The sequence below is a fragment of the Erythrolamprus reginae genome, chromosome 4, assembly GCF_031021105.1.
Source record: "Erythrolamprus reginae isolate rEryReg1 chromosome 4, rEryReg1.hap1, whole genome shotgun sequence".
Classification (NCBI taxonomy): Eukaryota; Metazoa; Chordata; class Lepidosauria; order Squamata; family Dipsadidae; genus Erythrolamprus; species Erythrolamprus reginae.
The window spans coordinates 98,873,056-98,896,142 of NC_091953.1; the positions used below are offsets into that span (position 1 = coordinate 98,873,056).

The following is a 23,087-nucleotide window of genomic DNA, read 5'->3' on the forward strand; positions in this document are numbered from 1 at the left end:
CATTGAAATATATTTTGAAATAGGTAATGCTGTGGTAATAGTGGAATTGCTTTTTGATGAAGACAATGGAGGGGCTTTCACAGACCACACCTACTCCTTGTTAATGTTGCTCTTCACTGAAGGGAAAGAACAGTCAGAAACCGAGTTTAATGTATATTAATACAAAGCTGGTTTCCACAAAGTTAAGGGGGGGGGGCTCATTCATATTATCCTAAGAAGAAAATAGCATTGTCCCTCTTTTTTTTTTTCCTGTTCAATGTTGAAGAGAAAGTTCCATCAATCAATGTCTTAATTAGTGATTACAGGTAGATTCTATTTCAGCATTCCCCAACCTTTCTGGTTTCTACTCTTCTTCCAGCCTCTACAAAATATGGATTTGATAAATGAAGAAATGGATTAATAAAGAACAATAGCATGGTGGATTTATGTTTCGTGGAGAGAATACATGAGGATGTCAAGGGTTTTCTTTGGTAAGGCAAAGTTAAGTGAACATGAACAAAAATGTAAAATTATGTCTCTGGGTTATAGAAAAGAAAAAGAAAATAAAGGGACATATATTTAATAGAGGGGACCTGGTTTGTAATATTACATGTGAAAAAGAGGCAAATTAAAGCAGTGTTTCCCAACCTTGGGAACTTGAAGATATCTGGACTTCAACTCCCAGAATTCCCCAGCAAGCATTTGCTGGCTGGGGAATTCTTGGAGTTGAAGTCCAAATATCTTCAAGTTCCCAAGGTTGGGAAACACTGAATTAAAGTGAGTAGAAATATGGATATGCCTTGTGTTCTTTGTAAAAATAAGTAAGTAAGCCAGCAAGCAAATACATATACAGTGATACCTTGTCTTACAAACTTAATTGGTTCTGGGACAAGGTTCTTAAGGTGAAAAGTTTGTAAGACAAAACAATGTTTCCCATAGGAATCAATGGAAAAGCGATTAATGCGTGCAAGCCCAAAATTCACCCCTTTTGCCAGCCAAAGCGCCCGTTTTTGCACTGCTGGGATTCCCCTGAGGCTCCCCTCCATAGGAAACCCCACCTCTGGACTTCTGTGTTTTTGCAATGCTGCAGGGGAATCCCAGCATCGCAAAAACAAGTGCTTCGCTGGCAACAGAAGTCCAGAGGTGGGGTTTCCCATGGAGAGGAGCCTCAGAGGAATCCCAGCAGTGCAAAAACGGGTGCTTCTCTGGCAACGGAAGTCCAGAGGTGGGGTTTCCCATGGAGAGGAGCCTCGGGGGAATCCCAGCAGCGCAGAAATGGGTGCTTCTCTGGCAACGGAAGTCCGGAGGCGGGGCATCCCAGCGGCGACGGTGAGTTTGTAAGGTGAAAAATAGTTTGTAAGAAGAGGCAAAAAAATCTTAAACCCCGGGTTTGTATCTCAAAAAGTTTGTATGATGAGGCGTTTGTAAGATGAGGTATCACTGTAGATGAATAAATAGGTAGGTAGGCAGGCAGACAGACAGACAGACAGACAGACAGACAGACAGACAGACAGACAGACAAAAAATAAATATGAAGCTACCTCTGCTCTATAATCCAAAGGTTGTCTGTTGTGAAGCTCTGATTCATTTGTATTTTAATGTCAGCACCATGAAAGGGATAACTAATAGCACTGGGGCACTTTGCTACTTCTACTGCCTAGAAATATGTCAGCAATCTTCCTACACTTGCTGTAAAATTGACTTAATTGATGTAATACATAATGAAAGAATATGAGAAGCAATAAATTTCTCTGGGTTGACCATTGGCTGGAATGAATATATCATATCTGAAAGAAGTATTCTTAACATAAATTGGGATATGTTCAAAATATTGTACAATATTCCTTGGGCTGTTGAAAGAGGTAGTAGCATTTCTCACCTCTAAATCATTGAAACATATTTTGAAACAGGTAGTGCTGTCATAATAGTGGGATAGCTTCTTGTTGAAGACAGGAGGGGCTTTCTCCGCTCCACACCGATACCTTGCTAATGTTGCTCTTCACTGAAGGGAAAGAATAATCAGCAACTGAGTTGAACGTTCTCCTCTGCAAAGCTGGTTTCCAAGAAGTTGAGTTAAAGAAAGGAAACGTCTTTGATATTACTCTCGGAAGAAAATAGAATTGCCCCTGATTTCTTCCCATTCCATGCTGAAGAGGAAGTTCCAGCAATCACTGTCATGATTACTCTGCTCATGCATTGACAATACAGCCCTTTATGGGACTGAAAAATTGAGGCGACCCAAGCAGGGTTAACTTACAGTACCTCGCTGCTAGTTTGCTTCCTCAAGATGGTGACCACATGCATAGTGCTGGAAACTCAACTTCTGCACATGCTCAGAAGAAAAATAAAATTTAAAAAAAGAAAAAAAGAAATTCAAAGAAATTCAAAAAAATTGAAGCAAAAAACAAGATGGTGACTGCATGCACAGTGCTGGAAACTCAGTTTCTGCACATGTTCAGAAGAAAAATAAAATTCAAAAATTCAAAAAACAAATAATTTTTTTTTTAAAGAAAGTAGAAAACAAGATGGTGACCACATGCACAGTGCCAGAAACTCAGATTCTGCATATGCTCAGAAGAAGAAGAAAAATAAAAAATAAAAAAAAGAGAAAGTATGATGATGCCTATGGACCAGCACCAACAGATCTGGTTCAATGATGTCATCATGACATCACCAGCAGGTCGCTACCGGCCCAAACTGGGAGGAACCCATCCTTGGGATGGTCCCATGCAAGCGGTAGCCACACATGTCAGCTACTAGTGCAAGTGGAGCTACACATATTTATGGTCTGGTTCCAAATGAGCAATAGTCCATACAGGGCTGAGGCCTGGGAGTTGTGTATCTCTATTTTATTCTATTCTTCTTCCAGAATATGGATTGGATAGATGAAGAATTGGGGTTAATAAAGAATAATGGAATGGTACTTTATGTTTTGTGAGGAGAAGACATGAAGATGGCAAAGATTCACTTTGGCAAGATAGAGTTAATTGGAATAAAATACAATGGAACTGAATGAAGAAAAATGTAAAATGTTTTCTGTGTCAGAAAAGAAAGAAAAGAACATGTATAAGATAGGGAAGACCTGGGTTTGTCACTTGTATCCTGTGAAAAGAATGCAAATTAAAATGAGTCAGCAAAGTCACACAGTCACACAGCTATTAGAAAGGCAAGAAACATGGATTGTATTATTATTATTATTATTATTATTATTATTATTATTATTATTATTAATTAGATTTGTATGCCGCCCCACTCTGAAGACTCAGAGCAGCTCACAACAAGAAAACAGTACAAATCCAATAGCTAAAAACAATTTAAAACCCCTTGATATAAAAAACAGTCATACATCTCAGACAAACCATACATAAAATGGAAACGGCCCAGGGGAATCAATTTCCCCATGCCTGACAGCAGAGGTGGATTTTAAGGAGTTTGCAAAAGGCAAAGAGGGTAGGGGCAATCCTAATCTCTGGGGGGAGTTGATTCCAGAGAGTCGGGGCTGCCACAGGGAAGGCTCTTCCCCTGGGCCCCACCAGCCACCCCGAGTCTGCGGAGAGGGGTGGCATACAAATCCAATAAGTAAATAAGTAAATAAGTAAATAAGTAAATAAGTAAGTAAGTAAGTAAGTAAGTAAAATAAATAAATAAAAAATAATAAATAAATAAATAAATAAATAATTTCATCAACGGGACCCACAGAAGGCCAACTCTGTGGGACCTAACCTGTCGCTGGGATTCGTGTGGCAGAAGGCGGTCCCGGAGATATTCTGGTTCGATGCCATAAAGGGCTTTATAGGTCATAACCAACACTTTGAATTGTGACCGGAAACTGATCGGCAACCAGTGCAGGTGGCGGAGTGTTGGTGTAACATGGGCATACCTGGGAAAGCCCATTATTGCTCTTGCAGCTGCATTCTGCACGATCTGAAGTTTCCAAACACTCTTCAAAGGTAGCCCCATGTAGAGAGCATTACAGTAGCCGAACCTCGAGGTGATGAGGGCATGAGTGACTGTGAGCAGTGACTCCCGGTCCAGGTAGGGCTGCAACTGGTCCACCAGGTGAACCTGGGCAAACACCCCTCTCGCCACAGCTGAAAGATGGTCCTCTAATGTTAGCTGTGGATCGAGGAGGATGCCCAAGTTGCAGACCCTCTCTGAGGGGGTCAGTAATTCCACCCCCAGGGTGATGGATGAACAGATGAAATTGTCCTTGGGAGGCAAAACCCACAGCCACTCCATCATATCAGGGTTGAGATTGAGTCTGTTGACACCCATCCAGACCCTAACAGCCTCCAGGCACCAGCACATCACTTCCACTGCTATAATTGCAAAAAGCTACTAATCTGAGATGTTCTATCCAGTTTTTCATGGCTTTTCCTTTGTACAGAATAGATCACCTTTGCCAAGAATTACAATGAAGAGGTGGCAGGATCAGAATTGTCTTGGCAGGTAAATTAAGCAACTCCTGGAAACACTCCTATATCCTGCATATATATAACCAAGCTCTGACTTCTGTTCCTTTGTCTGATACTGAGATTTATCTTGAGCATCTCATGAAATTGTCACTTGAAAGACTGACTTAGAATCTCATCTGCTCAGCTGTCGTGCAGGTAAGACTTGCAGTACTTTCTGTCTGTGAAGCATGGACTGTATTATCTGCAAAAAGTTACTAATCTAGGATGTTTTATCCAGTTTTTTATGGCTTTTCCTTTGTACAGAATATATAACCTTTGCCAAGAACTTTATAGAAATCATTAGCATCTACAAATTAAAACTTGTAATAATCATGAAAAAAGAGGAAAATGGCAAATAAAAATATTTAATTTCTAGAATTTCCCCATTCTGATTCTAGTTAAGTAATACGTATTCAATTTGAAAAATAAATCTGATTTTTTTAAAAACGTCGGTAGTAAATGTTTGCACGTTTTCTGCAGTGTATGCATATACTAATTATAGTAGTATTTTAGTGTTATTTTAATAAATTGAGTCTTGGGTAAAGGGCCTTTAAAATTCTTTCTTAGAGGTTAAGGTACATTAGAATAGAATAGAATAGAATAGAATTTTATTGGCCAATTGTAATTGGACACAAGGAATTCATCTTGGTGCACATGCTCTCAGTGTACATAAAATAAAAGAAAGGTTCATCAAGAATATAAGGTACTACACTTAATGATAGTCCAGGTACAAATAAGCAATCAAATCATATTAGGAACCAGTCAATATAAATTGTAAGGATACAAGCAACAATGTTACAGTCACACAGTCATTTGCAGGAGGAGATGGGTGATGAGTAGAGTAAAGTAGAGTAGAATAAAATCATTTTTTATTGGCCAAGTGTGATTTGACACACAAGGAATTTGTCTTGGTGTATATGCATATTTTTCTTACAGTGTGCCAACGGTAGCTGCACCTAAGCACAAGTCAGTCATTTACTCCTATTCCTCATTTCCTGCTTTTCTTTACATTTTAATAATTTTTTATTATTTTATGATATAGCATACAAAGAAAATACAAAAGTAAATAGTAGGGAAAACAGGGAAGGAAAAGGGGAGAAGAAAATTGAAGGAAAGAAAAGGGGGGAAAGGGAAAAAAAGGCAGACTCCCGACTCCCTTTGGTGAGGTAGAATTAGGCATTGACATCAAACCACAACTTTTTACTTTTACATAATCATGTTAACTAGTCATTTCTATATCAACAAATCTTTCTAATCAATCACAAAGTCCCAAAGCAGTTTCAAAGTAGAAAGAAAAGTATTTGTAAATTTTACTGCCTTGATCAAACAAGTCAACTCCAGAAATTTTTGTAGCCATTTGTCCATTATGGCTGTTACTCCAAGGTCTACTATTAAAGTGAGAAAATGGAACCTGTTAATTGGTTAAGCCATCTGACTGCTCTGTATAAAAGGGAGAGGTGTCAACCCGGCCCTTTGCTGGATCTTACTTGTTACTGCAATAAAGAGCTGCATTTGGCAAGTCTGTCTCAAGCCTCTTCAGTCCCAGAACTTAACAGTGGGGATCGAAGTAACCTTCCATTTCTTGTTTCTACTTTTCATGAGTTTCCTGTCCTTTAATGCTGGGACAGCTAAACTTATTCAGGAGTAATTGCTAAAAGACTTTTTAAGACCTTCTGTACTCTTGTTTTGTCATTAACAATGATTTATATCCTTTGCCCTGGAACATCTAAAGAGCATCTATATTTTTCAGTTTTTACACACAGGAATAACAAGCTTGGCTGAAGAAGTGACCTTTTGGATCAACCAGCGAAGCCAAGAACAATGAGTTCAACAGAAGAAACCAACTCTTTTCTAACATTTTTTAAATACCAGCATTCATTTATAACTTTCAAGGTAAGATGGGCAATACTTGAAAATATTACATCTTAACTTTGAAACTAGAAACGACCCTCCATTTCTTTTTTTATAAATGTGTTTATTTCCCCCCCCCCACAATTTCCATATACATATCAATGCATATACCTTAAAATATATCAATAATATACACAATTATACATTTTATCCAATCATTCTTAAATCAATATTCTTTTTTGCATCTATATATATTACTATTCATCAGTCTGTTATTTTCTATTCAATCATAAAATTTCATCCATATATTGTAATATTCTGTGTCTTTCTTGTCTTTAATTTTCATTGTCAGTCCATTCATCTCTGCACAGTCCAAGGTTTTCTTAATCACTTCTTCAGAAGATATTTTTGTTGCTTTTCATTTTTGTGCAAATGCAAGTCTAGCTGCTGTAATCACATGAATAATTAAATATGTATCTTCCTTGTTAAATATTTCTGGTAAAATACCCCAAAGGAGGGTCCCTGGTTATAGTTCTATACTTTGTTTCAACATTTTTCCATCCATGTTTGAATCCTACTCCAATATTCTTTGGCCTCTGCACATATCCACCACCGAGTCTCCAGAGAGGGGCAGCATATAAATCTAATAAATACTACTACTACTACTACTACTAATAATAATAATAATAATAAGAAGAAGAAGAAGAAGAAGAAGAAGAAGAAGAAGAAGAAGAAGAAGAAGAAGAAGAAGAAAAACCACATTTCAGCTATTCTTTCTGGTGACATGTGCCATTTTGTACATATTTACTTTATATGCTGTTGCCATCATTAATTTGTAATTTCTTCCCCAAGGTTGTTGCTATTTATCTAAGACTATAGTACTGTATAACCAAAATTTCTTGGCCATTTTATCAGTTTCTTTCACTTGCTCAAACTCTAAATCTGTGTGTGTGTGTGTGTGTGTGTGTGTGTGTGTGTGTGTGTGTGTTTTTCCTGAATAAGCTTGCCTGAATATGTCTATAAATAAGTTGAGCAAAGCCCAGAACTGTATAAGAAAGAAACACTGGTATTTTATAGGTGCTGGTTAACATGTGTAGGGATGCTTGATTCCTTCTTCAGTAATATTACAAATAGGTTTTATGATTGTTGGATGGAACCGAAAGGAATGCCACTGTTTTCCATCCTATCTTCCTTTTCTTTGTAGGTCATTTCAACTGCCTGTGAGTTGGGCATTTTTGATCTGCTGAAAGAGTCAGGAGAGCTTCTGTCCTCCATGACTTTGGCTGATAACTTGAAGACCAGCCTCATTGGGATACAGAGGCTGCTGGAGTTCTGTGCGGGATTAAAGCTCCTGACACTGGAATGGAAGGATGGCAAAGGTAATCCTGTGAAGAGCAAGAAGCAACTGCAATGGCCAACAATTGTTCCATAATAGTAAGGCAATACGTGGCTGCATCTGTTGCGTTTGACAGATCCAAGAATTAGTAGATGGGGAACCACAGGCCAGAAAGCTGGCACAGTGTGTAGTAACTGGGTTTGTGTATGTGTTTGTATGTGTTGAATCCATTATTGCCGTCGTTGACATTTGGTCTAGTCTGCTTCACAACACATTTTTGCTCTTCCTAAAGTTTTAAATTCAGTTGCAAAGATATAAATCAGAACAGCAAAAAAGGGGGGCATTTTGAGATGGTGTCCCTCCTCTTTTTCAAAACAAAACAAAATCAACTTTATTTCCAAATTGTGTTACTGTTGTATAATGGGATTGAACTGATTTCCAAAATAAAATTATATCCAAATCCCCATTCTAATATTTTTTTGGGGGGAGGGGGGACCAGCCATTGCATTTGGCCAAATGACTGCTACACATCTAATGGCCAGCCCCTCTTTAAGTCTTGCTAACCACAGCCTTGGATGTATTTCATTAAGAGTTAAAGGGAATGTGTCTTTTTTCTCATCAGTTCCAGTATGAAAAAAGTATTCTCCCTCCCTCTGAAATAAGTCTTTCCTGATACTTTTTATGCTTAAGACCTTCCACCATTTTTGTAGCCCGTCTTTGGACCTGTTCAATTTTGTCAATATCTTTTTGTAGGTGAGGTCTCCAGAACTGAATACAGTATTCCAAATGTGGTCTCACCAGTGCTCTATACAGCGGGATCACAATCACCCTCTTCCTGCTGATCACAGATTATTACATCCACAGTTCCTTTGCTAATTGACAGCTTTGTGTGTAATGTGGGGCATGAACTTACTCTCTCCAATCTTCAACCCTGGTACCTTCATAATTACACCAAACTGGCTCTCATAACATTGTCATAGGCTTGACATAAATGCAACATAATTTGTTTTTAAAGAAGTAGTTTAAGGCTATCTTGCAAGTATCATTCTAGTAAATTGAAAGATAGTTACAACATACCTTAATTTTTGTTTCTTTTTTTAGATCTTTATGGAAACACAGATTTCACCAATCTTTACCTGGTCAAATCCAGCCCAAAGTCTCAGTATTATTCCATAAAGTTCTATTCTGAAGTTATTTATCCATTAATGCAACATTTGCCAGATGCTGTGAGGTAAACAGACCAGCACCAGACTAGTGTACTAGAATAAATAAAGATAATGAAAGGGCATCTTATATTATGTTACTTACTTGATGTTGCTCCTGACAATTTTCCATATATTTTAATTGATTCCATTATTAAAAGGCTTGGCACGAGGGTTTCTGGAACAGAAATCCAACCTCTTATAATAAAAGCTAGAAAAGCCAACTTTTGGAGTCATGCTATGTAGTCATTTCATTAAGATGAAAACTGAGATTAAAGTTTATGATTGATAGGTAACTTGTAAATAGGAGGAGTAATTGACTTGAATAATGTTTTAAGAAATTGTCATGGATTTAACAATATTCAGTTATTTTTTCAAAGAAATATAAACTATGAAAACACTGATATTTTAATAACATGTTTTTAAATGATATTTTTGCAAGTTATTTATACTGAATGCAAAGTCAATAACTTTAAATGAATAAAATGATAGACTAAAAAAATATTTAGCTCAGTTGTTTCTAAGCTTGGACCAGAACATAATTTATATCAAAACATTAGTAACTATTAGAGGATTCTGCCTATAAAAACAATTTCCAAAGATTAGTTATAACTGTAATTTAGACAAGGGTGACTTCTAACTTACCTCGCTGCTGGTTCACTTCCTCCCGCACCGTGTGGTTGTGCCTCATGGGCATGCACACATGCGCAGTGGCAAAAAAATTTTTTTTAAAAAAAACCCAGCTCAAAACAAGATGGCAATGCATGCATAGTGCTTGAAACTCTGTGAAAGGGGGGGGGATGGGGGGGATTTTTAACCCACCCACCCCCCCCAAAATCCCCCAAAATAAAAAAAAGGGTGATACCCATGGACCGGCACCAACCAATTCTGTGATGTCATTGTGACATCACCAGCAGGTTGCTACCAGTTCAGGTGAACCTGTCCAAACTGGGAGGAACCCATCCTTTACTTTAGATCGCAAGATGAATATTTAAGTTAAAATAAAATGAAAAGCAGCAGTTGCAAAGGCAAAAATTTAAATAATATCTAAGCAATAAAAAGTCAAAGAGCAGAAATCAATATAAACATAAAACTTTTTTGAGTGTTACACAGTTCTTGAAATATGAAAATGCCAAGCTATTCCTGTTACAGGTGATGTTCAAGTTCCATAAGCAATTAGGACTGAATTTGTCAAGGGTTAGTTCAATCCTAAATGATATTCCATTATGTTACCATATAGGTAAAAGAAGCATGTTAAACAGTAATGAATGCTGAGTCATATTGTGTAAACTACAACCTGATTGGGCCAGAGCGTTATAAAATGCAAAGCAACTTTACAATTATTGTTAGCTGTTAGCTGTTGGCTGTTGCTGTTGGTGGTGGTAATACTGTTAGTTGGCTGGCTGGAGCAGTTTTGGGCGTAAGTTAATTATTGAGTTAGAGCTGTAGTGTTGACATGGAAAAGCCTATATTGGTTTAATATCTACATTTAAGTAAGCTTTACTGCATATAGTTAAAGAAAAGTTTGTTACTGTAAATAGATGACTAAGACAGAAGTTATTTTGAATGCACTGAAGAGTAAAACTGTTTACTACTGTTTTATACAAAAGTGTCTTCGTTATTTCTCTGCACTGGTTCCTAAATTGCCACACTATAAATTCTGATATAAGTCCTGATGTGTAGCTCTATATATCCGGACAGAATTTTCCATCACTAATTGATGCAATCATAACGCATGATGTTATGTGACCCTACAGCTTAGCAATTGTAATTCTAGCCATCTCAGTTGCCATAATTGTGTGAGAAGTGCACCGACCATTAAGCAACAGTCTATGTGATCACAATTTATAACTTCCTGCCAGCTTTCCCATTGACTTTGCTTGCAGAAAGCTGACAGGAAACATCAGAAATTATGATCGCTGCATAGATTCTGCAATGGCTGGAAGTCCAAGGACCAGTCATTCAATACTGTTGTAATTTTGAATGGTTGGTAAACAAATGGTTGTAACCTGAGGACTACCTGTATATCACTCCAGTCTTCATCAGATAGGCCTCCCCAGACTTGTTTGTCAATTACTAGAATGACCATCTCTGTTCACAACTCAACAATGAAAGGAACCTCTTGACTTAAGAACAGCACTCTATTTGACCTAATGTGGTCCGAAGTTCATCTTAAAACAAAAAGATTTGGGGTGATTTTTTTCCCCCTTACAGATCCATCAACAGTGAATTCATAAACCTGAAGAACTGAAACTGCTCCTGAAACTTACTTTAAAGCAAAAACATTAAAAGAACCGAACAAACTTCTATACTGCTACCTTTTTAATGAAATTACCAGATTGCAATGAATTGTACTTGAGAAAATGAAAGAGAACTGGCTTCATAATGCCAGGATGATTTTCTTGTTCCTTTCTAACTTTTTAAAAATTCTTCTAGGCAAGGAAAAAATCAGATTTCATCAATGTATGGCTCTCCCAGCATTTTTGACGTCATTTACAGGTAACTTTAAAATTTTAAAGACTGATCATTAAATAAATTGTTTCATGGGCAACTAATCAATATGATCAATCTTTGCAATTTTTTAAGTTTTAAGGAGTTTGCGAAAGGCAATGAGGGTGGGGGTAGTCCTGATCTCTGGGAGGAGTTAGTTTTTCTGTCATTCTTTTCTACAATTTTTAAAATTTTATTTAGAATAATAAAATACAAAATCTAAAAAAAAAATTAATACCTTGCTTCTCTGAAAATATGACCCAGTCTTTTTTTTTGGGGGGGGGGGTCCCAAATTAAGTACCAGGTCTTATTTTGGGAGGATGTCTTATTCGTTTACCTTAGGACCACAGCCAGGTGGTAACACCAGTCATACCGCTGCCCGACTTCTTCTACAGCTGCTCATGGCTCTTTGCAGCCAGATGCCATGTGGGACATCATGCTGGGGTCGTCACAGTGGCATATCCCACTGGTATCATTGCTCGTGGCAGGAGGCTATGTGGCTCATCGCACCAGGGTCGCAGCTCACAGCAGGACATAGCATGACATATTATACCATTGCATTCGCGAGAAGCAACACCAGCACCATCAGCCATGTGGCCTCCTGCCATGAGCAGCAACACCGGTGGGATGGGCCGGTTGTAGTATACTGCCACTATCACATGTAGTAACACCGGTGTGATGAGTGGCTGTAGAAGTCAGTCAACAGTACAACAGGTGTTACAGCGTGGAAGGTCCTAAGTTAATTATTATTATTTATTAGATATGTATGCCGCCCCTCTCCGGAGACTCAGAGCGGCTCACAACAACAAAACACAGTACAAATCCAATACTTTAAAAAAAAACAGTTTAAAACCCTTAATACTAAAACAGTCATACATCGCAGACAAACCATACATAAAATGGAACGGCCACGGGAATCAATTTCCCCATGCCTGATGGCAGAGGTGGGTTTTAAGGAGATTGTGAAAGGCAAGGAGGGTGGGGCAGTCCTGATCTCTGGGGGGGAGTTGATTCCAGAGGGTCGGGGCTGCCACAGAGAAGGCTCTTCCCCTGGGGCCCACCAGATGACATTGTTTCGTTGACGGGACCCATCAAAGGCCAATCAGTCGCTGGGATTCGTGCGACAGAAGGCGATCCCGGAGATATTCTTGTCCGATACTATGAAGTTAAGCAGCTGTAGGGCGCATTAGGCAACTGCACCCCCACCATCCTAGCTTTATTTTAATACATATGCATTTATTAATTGGATTTCTATGTCACCATTCTCCAAGGACTCTATCTTGTATAACCAGATGATGGGATGGAATGGGCGGGGCTTTACTAGGGCTTATTGTGGGGGTAAGGTTTATATTAGGCGCAGGTATGAAAATTGGGCTAGGGCTTGTTTTCGGGTTATGTCATATTTTCAGAGAAATTGTATTAACAATTCAAATAAAGCCTGCAAGTAAAAGGACTTTTTTTTCAAATGCTTCCCAGAAAATCTTATCTCCTTTTTGAAACATTTCAGAAATCACTGTTCTTTCACTGTTCTTTCTTTAAAGATAAGAGAAACATATCAGATAAAGCCCAGTGTCCACAAGGAAAGGTTCCCCCCACCCAGAATACAAAATGATTAAAGAAAGAGGAATTTTCCCATAAAAAAATCAAGAAACAAAATATTAACATTTTTTTTAAAAAAAAGCTAGAAAGAGCAAAATTTATAATACAGTGGTACCTCTACTTACGAACTTAATTAATTCCATGACCAGGTTCTTAAGTAGAAAAGTTTGTAAGAAGAAGCAATTTTCCCCATAGGAATCAATGTAAAAGCAAATAATGTGTGCGATTGGGGAAACCACAGGGAGGGTGGAGGCCCTGTTTCCTCCCAGGAGATTCCTAGAGAGGCACCACAGAGGCTTCTCTGCACTTTTCCCAGCCCTGTTTCCTCCCAGGAGATTCCTAGAGAGGCCCCACGGAGGCTTCTCCCTGCCTTTTCCGGTTACAGTTTCGGAGGCTCGGGTTTGTAAATGGAAAATGATTCTTGAGAAGAGGCAGAAAAATCTTGAACACCAGGTTCTTATCTAGAAAAGTTCGTAAGTAGAGGCATTCTTAGGTAGAGATACCATTGTATAATCCTGTGTAAATACAAACTCAATTGGATAGCTTTCACTCCCCCCCCAAAAAAAAATTTTTTCATCACAAACCTCTTTACAGCTAAAATGAAAGTAATTTGGAATTTAATAGTAAATACTGAAACGACAAAAAAAGTCCAGCAAGGGGTAATAAAATAGGTTAGAAATCAACTAGTCATAAATCATAGTAAAGCTTTAAAAAGAACAATTAAAACTCAGACTTGCTTGAGAAAAATGAACAGCTGGAAGGAATTGAGAGACCAAGCCTTCCAAAATTAAGAATTTTGACCATACCTTCTTCTTCAAAGGTGTATGATCACTTGAAGGCGGAGGTGGGTTCCAACTTACCTGCATGGGCAGGTAACAAAAAATCCGAAGGAAAAAAGCAAAGTCAGGAAAAAAATGGCGACCACATGCAGTGTTGGAACTAAGCTTCTGCACATGCTCAGAAGTAAAAATAAAAAATAAATAATATTAATTTTTTTTAAAAAAAAAGATGGTGCCAGAACCAACCATTCTGTTTTGGTGATGTCATTATGACATTATCAGCAAGTTGGTACCGATTCGGGCGAACCAGTCCAAACTGGGAGGAACCCAACCCTGTCTGAAGGTCTTCTTGGGTCTTTCTTAGTCTGTCCTTCAAAAAACAGAGAGCAAAGCCACCAAATAACCAGCTTTTGGGGGGGCGGGGGGGGAGTTCGGATCAGCTGTTCATTGGCAGGAGAAAAAGAAGTATGTCATCTTGGGGGAGGAGTCCATAGCTCTGTCATATGCTTTTGACCCATCATTATCATCATATTCAACCTGTCTTTTATGGCACTGGCTATTGTTGGGACAAGTCTAATAGATCAGGCATTTCTTTTTGATACACAAAGCACTATTCTGCAACTATATGAATTGTTTCAAGAACATTATAATGTTGTGCATTGAAATGGCAGGACTGTTTCATGTATCACATAGAGAAGCTTCCAAATTCATTATGTCAAAAAATTCCTTTCCATTGAAACATAAACAGATATATAAAAAACAATAACAATAGCCGTTTATATTTAGATATGTTTATTTTGTGGTTTTTATTTTAATTCTAGATCAAAGGAAGAGTTACAAACCTCATCCAGTTTTTTGAATGAGCTCTGGCCTGTCCTAGGAAAAGAAGTGCTTTCTGCCTTTGACCTGTCCCAGTTCCCACTCATTTGTGATATGGGTGGTAAGTACAGACAGCGCTCACCCATCTTCTTCATGTGTTGGGCAAATGGACTGATTGAGTTCTTAGCTTCTTTTACAAATCCATTCATCTGTAATTAGAAAAGGGAAAAACCTTATAGCAGTCATGGCGAACCTATGGCACAGGTACCACAGATGGCACATGGAGCCATATCTGCCGGCACGTGAGCCGTTGCCTTAGGTCAGCTCCGGCACGCATGTGCATCCCGGGCAGCTGATTTTTGGCTCACACGAAGGCTTTGGGAGGGCATTTTGCCTTCCAGAGGGCCTATGGGGGGATGGGGGATGACATTTTTGCCCTCCGCAGGCTTCAGGGAAGCCTCTGGAGGCTGGGCAGGATGAAAAATGGACCTACTGGGCCCACTAGAAGTTGGGAAACAGGCTGTTTCTGGCCTCCAGAGGGTCTTGGGGGAGGAGCGGCAGGGGAGGCAATTTTCGCCCTTCTCAGGCATTGAACTATGGGTGTGGGCACTCGTGCAGGCACTTTAGTGTATACACACATGCCTTTGGCACCCAAGGGAAAAAGGTTCGCCATCGCTGCCTTATAACTATGGGATATTAATACCAAATTTTGGCAAATACCACCATTTTAAAGTGGGTTAACTATTGACTTTGAATTGATACTAATCAGTGGAGAAATTGGCCCAAGTTGTTTAAAAAGAGAAGACAGTTTGGAAAACAGTCTTCTCCTGCCTTTTTGCAGTGCTAGCCAAGGTGGAAGGAACTGAAATCAGAGAATAGCAGGCTTATGAACAAAGGACCCAAAAACTGGATTTCTTTGGGGAGCATTTGGGAGTGCAAAAAAACATGACTGAAGATATTACAGGACTTGGTGGCCTTTGAGATGATGTTCAGGCTTTTCTTCCTGCTCAATTTGTATCAAATATCATTTCTCTGGACATTGTGAATATGCAGTGCATCTATCCTAAGAAATTTTCATAGTTTGGAATTCTCAATATGAAAATTGAGAAACAATCGGCTCAATCTCTGTTCCTTTTCCCCTGTTAGTATTTATTTACCATGATATGAAGATCATATCAAGTTTGAAAGATGTTTGACTGATTTTTAAAAATTATTTTAAATTAAATCCAATTAATCTGATGTGCAGATTTAGATTAAATCCAATTAATCTGATGTGCAGCTATAAAGAAATAATAGGCAGGTAGCTTCAGTTTAAAAAGTTGGACATGTACAAAAGTTTGTTTTGCAGTTACTGAATTACATTTTGTTCTTTCTTTAAGGAAACACTGGTGGCTTAGCTAAGGAATTGATTTCACTCTACCCAAAATGTACTGTGACCATTTTTGACCTTCCTAAACTAGAGGAAGCCTTCAAGGACCATTGTTTGCCTTCAGAAGACTCCCGGATCACTTTCCATGCAGGTAAAAGTGATACAATCTTCCAAATGGGTTGAACTCAAGTCTTTCTAAGCAAAAGAAGTTTTAGTAGGCAGAAGGGCAGACTGGATTAGGATGCTGTGATTTAGAAAGGAAGAACAGATTATTCTGTCAGAATAATTTGGAAGACATGGTGCTTTATGAGGTTTTACTTATGTTTTGTAGGTGATTTTTTAAAAGACCCTTTTCCTGAAGCGGACCTGTACATTTTTGCTAGGACTCTGCTTGACTGGTCAGACGAGAAATGTTTCCAGATGTTACGCAAAGTGTACCAGGCCTGCAAACCTGGTAGGTGCTTTTTAATCACGGAAATTAAATCAGCTAGAAAACTGGCAGAGTTCATATATGGCTCAGGTTTTCAGCTTCCTGAAATCTAGTATAATTTTAAATTCATGATCCAACTTTTTTGAGCCTTGAACTGGCATTTTAGTGCCAGTTCAAACTGTTCAAACCTAATAATCCTGGAACTAACCCCAAATCTCTCCCCTTGCTGTCCAGTGCAAATACTCTTAATTCTCAATATCTGCAAAAAGAATAATAACTCGGAAATGCAAATGTACATTTATTTGCCACTTAAGCCACATCTTTACTTCCATTTAACTCATTACTTAATGTGCTATTTCTCTATTGCTGCTTTCTCCACTGCAGTAGATTGATATGTGGGTCACTATAATTGATATCTGTTTCAATAGCAATAAAACAACTGTGGAGCATTTGAGCAGTGTGTTAGGAAATCCGAGTTTAGCCAGCCATAAAACAGCATTTACGTTTAACCTGAGCACATGCATAATCTACTATATATCTTCCATGGCAGATAAAGATTATTCAATATATTTATTTATTTTATTCAATTTTTAATGCCGCCCTTCTCCTTAGATTCAGGGCGGCTTACAACATGTTAGCAATAACACTTTATAACAGAGCCACTATATTTCCCCCACAATCCGGGTCCTCATTTTACCCAGCTCGGAAGGATAGAAAGCTGAGTCAGCCTTGAGGCGGTGATGAGATTTGAACCGCTGACCTGCAGATCTAGCAGTCAGATTTAATGACCTGCAGTACTGCACTCTACCCACTGCGCCACCTCGGTTCAGCAATCTTTCTAAGTTTGTAAAAATGACTGTGTTGATAAGTAATAGCCTGTTATTAGTAATGGTGGAAGAATATAAAAACAAGCCAATTACCTGTAATTACCAACAAATTTCAGATTGCTAACTGGGGTTGTAGTTCATGCAGCCCAACAGCATCTAGGCAAAACAAGCACTTCCCACCTGAGCAGAAAGAAAATTGCCCCAAAAGTAAAACAACAAAATATCAACTCTTAATTAACAAGATAGTTTTGGAAAACTGCAAGAGTAGTAATTCTGAAAAGGATCTTGGCATTCTAGTGGACAATATAAGTCCACTATGACTTAAAAATGAGCCAGCAGTGTGCCACAGCTGCCAAAAGAGTCAATGCAGTCCTAGGCAGTGTTCCCTCTAATTTTTTTCCGGTGTGGGCGGAAAAGTATAGTGTCTGAGCGGCAGTCCCTTCGGGACTGGGCGGCATAAAACTCTAAATGAATAAATAAATAAGTGTGGGTGCACGCTATTACGCATGCGTGAGTTCTGACATCCATAATTCGCTCCCCCTTCTCTCTCTCTTTCTCTCTCCTCCTTCCTCTCTCATCTCTCTTTCCTTTCTCTCCCTCCCTCTTTCTATCCTTTCTATCACTCACTTTCTTCCCCTCCCTCCTTCATTTCCTCTTTCTCTCATTCCCTCTTTCTATCATTTCTATCTCTCACTCTTTCTTTATCTCCCTCCTTTTCTGTCTCTTTCATTTTTCTCATTCCCTTTCTATCATTTCTATCTCTCACTCTTTCTTTATCTCCCTTCTTTTTTGTCTCTTTCCTTTTTCTCATTCCCTCTTTCTATCATTTCTATCTCTCACTCTTTCTTTATCTCCCTCCTTTTCTGACTCTTTCCTTTTTCTCATTCCCTCTTTCTCTCTATCCTTTCTATCTCTCACTCTTTCCTTCTCTCCCTCCCTTTTTCTCTATTTCCTTTCTCTCATTCTCTTTCTCTCTATCCTTTCTATCTCTCAATTTTCCTTCTCTCCCTCCCTTTCTGTCTCTTTCCTTTCTCTCATTCCCTCTTTCTCTCTATCCTTTCTATCTCTCACTCTTTCCTTCTCTCTCTCCTTCTCTCTTTCCTTTCTCTCATTACCTCTTTCTCTCTATCCTTTCTATCTCTCACTCTTTCCTTCTCTCCCTCCCTTTCTGTCTCTTTCTTTTCTCTCATTCCCTCTTTCTCTCTATCCTTTCTATCTCTCACTCTTTCCTTCTCTCCCTCCCTTTTTCTCTCTTTCCTTTCTCTCATCCCCTCTTTCTCTCTATCCTTTCTATCTCTCACTCTTTCCTTCTCTCCCTCCCCTTTTCTCTCCTTTCTCTCATTCCCTCTTTCTCTCTATCCTTTCTATCTCTCACTCTTTCCTTCCCTCCCTCCCTTTTTCTCTCTTTCTTTTCTCTCATTCCCTCTTTCTCTCTATCCTTTCTATCTCTCAATTTTCCTTCTCTCCCTCCCTTTCTGTCTCTTTCCTTTCTCTCATTCCCTCTTTCTCTCTATCCTTTCTATCTCTCACTCTTTCCTTCTCTCCCTCCCTTTCTGTCTCTTTCCTTTCTCTCATTCCCTCTGTCTCTCTATCCTTTCTATCTCTCACTCTTTCTTTCTTTCTCTCCCTCCCTTTCTGTCTCTTTCCTTTCTCTCATTCCCTCTTTGTCTCCTGGGGCTGCCTGCGCCTGCCCTGCACCCCCCACCGTGGAGGGAAAGCATTTGGTATCGGCACCGCCAACCCCCCCCTCCACGAGCAGCAAAAGCCTAAGCGACGGAGCCGAAAGGCAAACGGCGCGATCCGTCGCTGAGGCTTTTGCTGCTCCTGGAGGGGGGGAGGATTTACTCCACCCCGCCCCTCCGGCAGCCAAACGTCGCTGAGGCTTTCAGCATCGGCGCTCTCCCCTCCACGAGCAGCAAAAGCCTCAGCGATGGAGCCGAAAGGCAAACGGGGCGCCCCATCGCTGAGGCTTTTGCTGCTCGTGGAGGGGTGGCGCTGATGCCGAAAGGCAAATGGCGCACCCCGCCGCTTCGGCTTTTGCTGCTCCTGGAGGGGGGGTGGATTTTCTCCTCCCCACCCCCCGGCAGCCAAACGTCACTGAGGCTTTCGGCATCAGTGCCCACCCCTCCAGGAGCAGCAAAAGCCTCAACGACAGAGCGTGCCATTTGCCTTTTGACATCGGCGCCCCCTCTCCACGAGCAACAAAAGCCTCAGTGACGGGGCGCACTGTTTGCCTTTCAGCATCGGCGCCCCCCTCCACAGGCAGCAAGAGGCTAGGCCGCTTGCCTTTTGACAGCCCGTGGTCGCCCCCCCCCCCACAGACGCTTAGAGGCCTAGCGCTGGCTGCACCACTAGGCCTGTTAACTTTCCACGGCCACCGGTCGTGGCCCCCAACCCCAGTGCCCCACCCCACGGATGGTTAGAGGAGAGGCCCGGCAGCAAGCTGCACTGCCAGACCCAGCCCCCCCCCCAAGACGATTTTCTTACCTTACTCACCAGCTGCTAAACAATGTTTGGCTGCCGGGGGGCGGGGAGGAGAAAATCCGGGATTTAAGGGGCGGGGAAGAAAGCAGGCCTGCAATTGGCCCTTTTGTTTCCCGCCTTTCCTTAAGGAACTGTTGCTGCCCTATGTTTGTAGAGCAGCAACACTTCTCATTTGAAATTCCAGTGTGGAGGTCGGTCCTCTGCGCTGAATTTGAAATTTCCCGGGCTGAGAGGTAAAAACCTCTGCGCCATAGCGCACTGCGCAGCTTAGAGGGAACTATGGTCCTAGGTTGTATTAATAGATGGACAGAATCAAAATCATGTGAAGTATTAATACTACAGTGATACCTCATCTTACGAACTTAATTCGTTCCATGACCAGGTTCATAAGTAGAAAAGTTCGTAAGACTAAGCAATTTTCCCCATAGGAATCAATGTTAAAGCAAATAATGCATGCAACCCCATCCCAAAAGTTACCCCTTTTGCCTTGCGCCGTTTGGAATCCCCACCTCCGGACTTCCATTGCCAGCCGAATTGCCCATTCTTGCATTGCTGGGATTTCCCTGAATCTCCCCTCACTGGGAAACCCCACCTCTGGACTTCCATTGTGCTGGGATTTCCCTGAGTCTCCCCTCTCTGGGAAACCCCACCTCTGGACTTCTGTTGTGCTGGGATTTCTCTGAGCCTCCCCTCGCTGGGAAACCCCACCTCCGGACTTCGGTTGACAGACGAAGTGCCTGTTCTTGCATTGCTGGGATTTCTCTGAGCCTCCCCTCACTGGGATTCAAAGCAGCACTGGCAAAAATGAAGGAAATGCCAGCGAGGGGAGGCTCAGGGAAATCCCAGCAATGCAAGAACTGGCGCTTTGGGTGGCAACGGAGGTCCAGAGGTGTGGATTCCCAGCAAGGAGAGGCTCAGGGAAATCCCAGCGCTTTTGCTGACAACAGAAGTCCGGAGGCGGGGCATCCCAGTGGCAGCAGCTCGGGTTTGTAAGGTGAAAAATAGTTCAGAAGAAGAGGCAAAAAAATCTTAAACTCCGGGTTTGTATCACAAAAAGTTTGTATGAAGAGGGGTTCGTAAGACAAGGTATCACTGTACTTTAAAAAGTCTTGGTAAGACCATTTTTAAAATGTCTTGGTAAGACCATAAGACCAGTTTTGGTCACCACAATATATATTTTAAAATGCTGAGACTAGAAAGAGTCCTGAGAAGATCAGCAAAGATGATTGGGGACTGGAGGCTAAAATATATAAAGGACAGCTGCTGGGATTGGATATGTCTAAAGAAAGAAGGAGTAGGGTGACATGATAGTAATGTTGCAATATTTAAAAGGTTGCCACAAAGAAGAACTATTCCCTAAAGCACCTGAGGGTAGGACAAGAAGCAATGGATAGAAATTAATCAAGGAGAGAAACAACCCAGAACTAAGGAGAAATTTCCTGACAAATTAATGGAACAACGTGCCTCTAGAACTTGTGAATGCTCCAAAATTGGAAGTTTTAAAGAAGAAATTGGAGAACCATTTGTCTGAACTGGTCTAAGGCTTCCCACCTGAGTAGGAGGTTGGATTAGAAGACTTCCAAGGTCCTTTCCAACTCTGTTATTCTGTTATTTTGTATGTGGTGAGTGGAAGCTGTATAGAAAAACACCATTTGAAATGAAAGATTCATAATATTAATTGAGGTATTTTCGAAGCATTATGAAAAAGTATATTGGGCTGTAGTAGCATTTTCTCATCTCTGAATAACTGAAAAATATATTTTGAAACAGGTGGTGGTGTCTTAATAGTGGAAATGCTTCTGGATGAAGACAAAAGGGGGCCTTTAATGGCCCACTTCTACTCCTTGGGAACATTGGTCATCACTGAAGGGAAAGAACGGTCAGCAAATGAGTTTAATGTGCTCCTCCGCAAGGCTGGTTTTCAAAAAACTGAGTTAAAGAAGGGAAGCCTCTTTCATACTATTTTAGGAAGAAAATAATGCTGCCCCTGATTCCTTCCTGTTCAATGCTTAAGATGAAATTGTAGTAATCAAAGCCTTGATCTATTAATCACAGGTATATTCTATTCTTCTTCCACAGTCCATAGAGTACATATCACGCAATGTTTCACCTTAACTAGAGTTCCCTGATCATGGCTGTAAAATTGCCGAGAAACAATTGTGGACAATAAAGGGATAAAGGAAATTCTCATCACATGACAAAAATGAATCTCCTTATAAATCTTCAGCTTTTCCCATTCTGAGATACAAAGACAATCTTCTTACACACATTAAACAGAGGACAAAGTATAGGAGAAAATTTGATGGGTATGGATCAGGATTCTAAACACCACATCTTGCTTTGCTAATTCAAAATGCAGTTAAGCCCTAGAAATTCTGCAACACAGAGAGAGAATGTAATAGGTCAGGGGCTAACAAGATGAATAAACATGTTAATTGTAAGATTTCAAGTCTAGCCACAAGGAAATAAACAGTTAGTGCTGGAAATTTAAGATTTTTAGATAATGGCTATGGTGAATTAACAATTTCAAAAACATTCTCTCATTCTTTATATGCCTTGTTATATATTTCAATACATATTAATTAACCCAATCAGTAAGGTATCCTTATTAGCGCTATATCCTATTAATAGGCTACTTATAGATATAACCATCAATTTTTTAAAAATACTTTACAAAAGTTGTAAAAGGGGCTTATAACTCCATTGCTCTTTAAGCTTTTCTGTTTCATCATTGGTACTACATTTGTCAATAAACTAATTTGCAAACTGTGCTAATGTTTTATTTGTGTCCTGATCTCTAGTTCAAATACTGTACCTTTATGACATTTTCATACAATACTATTCTGTAACGAAGCCTCATTCAATATACCAATAAAGTTCAGAAATGACCTCTCTGGAAACAAGATTATTTCTAAACAGAGTATGCACCAGGCCCAACACAGATGGTTGAAATTTATTTTTTATTTCCCCTCTTTGAGAAAATTTATTCTCATTCTTTGTTTTATTATCACAACCAGGTAGAAAACAAGTAAAAGATCAATGAGATTAGATCTGCCTTGAGTTCTAGTCTTAGAGGGGATAAAATGAACTTAACCCTGATTTTTCCATTATTTTGGATGCTTTCCATTCTCTAGATCTGGGAGATTTTGACAGGGTGTATTACATACTTCACTTTTAAGTCTTGTGGCTGATTAAATTAAATTAATCACAATGATTAAGAGAGGTTATCAATGATTCTTTGTGAGAGGGATATGTGCAATTATACACCAATCTCAGATACCTATTTCTGGGAAAAGTTATCAAGGAGTTGATAACTTTGCAATTTTATATACTAGCTGGATGATAGGGATCTAAAACTATTTAAAGTGATTGGGACTGGTACAATATAAAGAGTCTCCTAGATTGGATGGATGGATGGACGGACGGACGGACGGACAGACAGACCTTATACCCCTTCTGCTGGGGGGA

At 39.8% G+C, this 23,087-nt stretch overlaps 2 protein-coding genes across 3 annotated transcripts in view; both read left to right on the forward strand.

Moving 5' to 3' along the window:
- LOC139166873 (complement factor H-like) overlaps window positions 1-23,087 on the forward strand; it is a 1,233,958-nt gene that overhangs the window by 271,748 nt on the left and 939,123 nt on the right. The window lies entirely within an intron of this gene.
- LOC139166868 (acetylserotonin O-methyltransferase-like) lies at window positions 336-22,388 on the forward strand. Of its 2 annotated transcripts, XM_070751035.1 has the most exons (10): window positions 336-470; window positions 4,367-4,589; window positions 6,184-6,326; window positions 7,489-7,663; window positions 8,722-8,851; window positions 11,259-11,321; window positions 14,512-14,630; window positions 15,889-16,029; window positions 16,210-16,332; window positions 21,390-22,092. In XM_070751035.1, exons 3-10 carry the CDS (start codon window positions 6,255-6,257, stop codon window positions 21,596-21,598), a joined length of 1,032 nt encoding a protein of 343 aa, XP_070607136.1. In that variant the 5' UTR covers window positions 336-470; window positions 4,367-4,589; window positions 6,184-6,254; the 3' UTR covers window positions 21,599-22,092. The 2 variants fall into 2 exon arrangements, with proteins under 2 accessions (XP_070607136.1, XP_070607134.1); XM_070751033.1 differs by lacking the exons at window positions 336-470; window positions 4,367-4,589 and having other exon boundaries at window positions 6,166-6,326; window positions 21,390-22,388.